At 35.2% G+C, this 3796-nt stretch overlaps 1 protein-coding gene across 1 annotated transcript in view; it reads left to right on the top strand.

Annotated features, from left to right (window-relative positions):
- Window positions 1–366, top strand: part of LOC115301874 (olfactory receptor 4F3/4F16/4F29-like) — a 76009-nt gene extending 75643 nt beyond the window's left edge. The window contains exon 2 of the mRNA XM_029951876.1: window positions 82–366. Coding sequence (XP_029807736.1) covers window positions 82–366 — 285 coding nt within the window. The remainder of the gene's footprint in view (window positions 1–81) is intronic.
- Window positions 367–3796: the final 3430 nt, after the last annotated feature.

Genomic DNA, 3796 nt, shown 5'->3' with positions numbered 1-3796 from the left:
ACCCAAGAACTGCAGTTCATGGTTACTGTGAATAGTGGGCTCATTTCTGTGGGCTCTTTTATCTTGCTGGTCATTTCGTACATCTTCATTTTGTTTACTGTTTGGAAACATTCCTCTGGTGGTTCACCCAAGGCTGTCTCTACACTGTCAGCTCATATCACTGTGGTGGTTTTATTCTTTGGGCCACTGATGTTTTTCTACACGTGGCCTTCTCCCACATCACACCTGGATAAGTATCTTGCTATTTTTGATGCATTTATCACTCCTTTTCTGAATCCAGTCATCTATACATTCAGGAACAAAGAGATGAAAGTAGCAATGAGGAGATTGTGTGGTCATCTGGTGCGTTACTGGAAGATCTCATGAACTGATGGCTATGAAGATATGAAATCATAGGCTATCCATCATGGTGGTTGTAGAAAAGACATTTTACAATTTCAGAAAAATGAACTCAACACTTAGGACCTGTTATATGCCTAGGGAAGTACTATCTATGATATTATGATATCTATTTCACCACTAATTTAGAAGCGATATTACTCTTTGATAGTCGATACATCAGTGTTAAAAACCAAATCATATGTGCTTTTGTCACTTACATGGTTAGAAGCACACCCTGTAATTGAGTAAATAATAAAGTTTTATGTTTTTTGTATACCAGACAGATTATTCTATTGACAAACTATGCATTTATACTATCTTCCATCTGCTTACTATATTTTAAGTTGATTTTATTTCTCTTTGTTCCTACTTTGTTTGATTCTTATTTCTCCTTTTTTCTGCTTCCTTTGTGTCCTTATCAGACTCCTCTATCTGGCAGTGTATAAAATTAGTAATTTTATGTTAGAGTTGTAGAAGTTAAAGCTAGAGTGAATTACCAACATCATTGCTTCTCATATCTCTGGTGCACTAGCTATGACCCAAGAAATGAGGGGTGACTGCAATTAGCCCAGGAGCAGAACAGAAATTACCAGAGAGCGAGGCACCAGAAACCATGGTTGCCATGTCACCGCTCATTCACTTTCAAATCAGTTTTGCATTTGATTTTCTGAAGATATTCTACTCGTTCAGTTATTTCCTATGGGTCTATTTAAAGACAGAGGTTTATGTCTCTTAGGTATTCCTTTTTATCTGGTAAACTGTCATTAGCATTGAGCACTTCCTTATCATTTCAAAATCGTAGTTTCTACCATTACCATACTCAAATTCCTAAAGGGTCACTGTGGCCCTTTTGTTTGAATGAAGATATTTGGGAGTTAACCACATACAGAGTCCTGGTCTAGATCTGGTGTATAGTGAGTCCACTAAATGATACCCCCTCCCATCCCATGATCATCACACCACTTCCTTGATGTATGATTTGAATGGATATACTTGGTACTTGATACAACCCCCCCCACCCCCCACTGTTTCTGTGCCCTGTGGGTTTCAGCGACTGGAGAGGGGAAGGTGTCGAGACTGATACATCCACATGTCCAGACAGTATTTCAAAAAGTACATTATATTCTGTAAGGATAGTGGTAGCAATAAAATAAGCAAACAATATTGGAATGGTAATCCCCATCCTTTGTGCATTTAATTCACACTGTGACTCCTGTAAAAGTCAGGCCAATCCTGGAAAATGACAACAGACTATTGTAAACTCTCCCTTGTGACAGACTTAACTGCAGTTGTTTTACCAAGGGTGGTACCTTTGCAAGAGCAGATTAACATGGCCTTAGCCATACGATATGTGATCTTTGATCGCATCAATTTTTTTTCATCTCTTTCAGAAAGGAGATTAGAAACAGGATTTTTATGGAATGGCTGTAAGTAAGTATTTACAATTTTACCCTTTGTCATATAGTTGAAAAGATCTAGGCCATCTGGATATTTTATATGTCATAATTATCTATTATAGTAATGACATCATGCCATCCAACCAGATAAGGAAGAAGTGGCAAGTACATTCATCCTTTGGTATTACATATGTGTTGTCAAAGGAGAGAATAAATTGTGTAAAGAATGAGAAAATTGCACATCATTAAAATTTTAGGATTTCAAGTTATGGATCAAAGAGTAAAATGTAGACAAAAACACAGGGCAAATGGTCTTTGACATTGATCTTGGCAATCATTTCTTGGATAAGATACCAAATAGGTAACAAAAGCTAAAATAAACAACTGGGAAGAAACCAATATAAAGAGCTTCTACACAGCAAAGAAACAATAAATTGAAAAAGTAACTGGTAGAATGGCAGACAATAGTTGCAAATCACATATTTGATAAGGGGTTATTATACATAATAATGAGAAACTCATATAAGTGATAACAAAAAAGTAATTATTCCAATTTAAAAAAAGGCAAAGGACTTGAATAGACATTTTCCAAAAACAGACATATAAATGGACAATATGTGCAGGAGAAAGTGCTCACCATCACTAATCATGAGGAAATGCAAATCAAAACCACAATGAGGTATCACTTCATACCTGTTAGTATGGCTATTACAAAAAAAAAATAAGGCAAATAAATGCTAGTAAAGATGTGGAGAAAAGGGAACCCTGTACACTGTTGATTGACATGAAAATTGGTACAGCTGCTAATTTACAGTAAAGATGAAAGTTTACAAAGAACAATATGGTGGTTTATCAAAAAGCTGAATAAGGAACTACCACATGATCCAGCAATTCTACTTCTGCATGCATATTGAAAGGAAATGAAATCAGTGTCTTGAAGAGGTATCTGCATACCCATCTTCACTTCAGCATTATTACAGTACCTAAGATATGAAAACAATGTAAATTCTTTCAACATATGTTGAATTAAGAAAATGTGGTATATATACAAATGGAGTCTTTAGCCATAAAAGGCAAAGCCTGCCATTTGTGATAACATGGATGAGCCTGGAGGGCATTATTCTAACAGATATAAGCCAGGTAGAGAAAGACAAATAATGTACAGTATCACTTATGTGTGGAATACCTTTTTTTTTTTTTAAAGCTGATTTCATAGACACAGAAATGGCTGCCACAGTGGTTGCAAGAAGTTTGGGGGAGGTAGAAATGGGGAGATACAGGTACGTCAAAGGATACACCCTATAACTTTCAGTTATAGAAAGGTAGGTTTAGAAGATCTAATGTACAGTGTGGTGACTATAGTTAACAAGTGTACTTGAAAGTTGCTAAAAGTATATCTAAAGCATTTTTACCACCCACAGAGACACACACACACACACCCAAGAGTTACCTATGTGAGGTTATGGATGTGTTAATTTGATAATCATTACACAATACATGTGTGTATTAGGTCATCACATATAAACTTTAAATATATATAGTTTTGTTTGTCAGTTATCCTCAGTTGAATTTGAAAAAACTTTAGGAGTTTAATGGTTGGTGGCATGTCCGGATATCCTTTCAATGTAAAGGAAAATTATTGAATCTTGTACCTTCTGTCACTAATAAGGAAGCATGATGTCAGGCAGATCACTCCTGTTTCTGGAGGAAATATTCTGTAACAGGAATAGCACTCAAACTTATGTATTAAAATATGTATAAAATAGCATTGATCTGGAAAAGTTTTTTTTTTTTTTGCAGCATTTCCAGACTTTATTCAAATAATCCTGTACTTGGACAATCCTACTTGGCTTACCCTGTAGTATTAGTAAAACTGGTAGTGAAAAAAGAAAAGATATGAAGTTTATCAATTCAATAATCACAACACAATTCTTTATAGTTCTGGACAAACTATTTCCCCTAAGGATTACAGTGTAATTGAAATATAGATACATGACAACACAAATTATCACATTATA

Source organism: Suricata suricatta, chromosome 9 (genome assembly GCF_006229205.1).
Source record: "Suricata suricatta isolate VVHF042 chromosome 9, meerkat_22Aug2017_6uvM2_HiC, whole genome shotgun sequence".
NCBI lineage: Eukaryota > Metazoa > Chordata > Mammalia > Carnivora > Herpestidae > Suricata > Suricata suricatta.
Note: the sequence above shows the minus strand (reverse complement) of the source record. Positions and strands in the feature narration are given on the sequence as shown.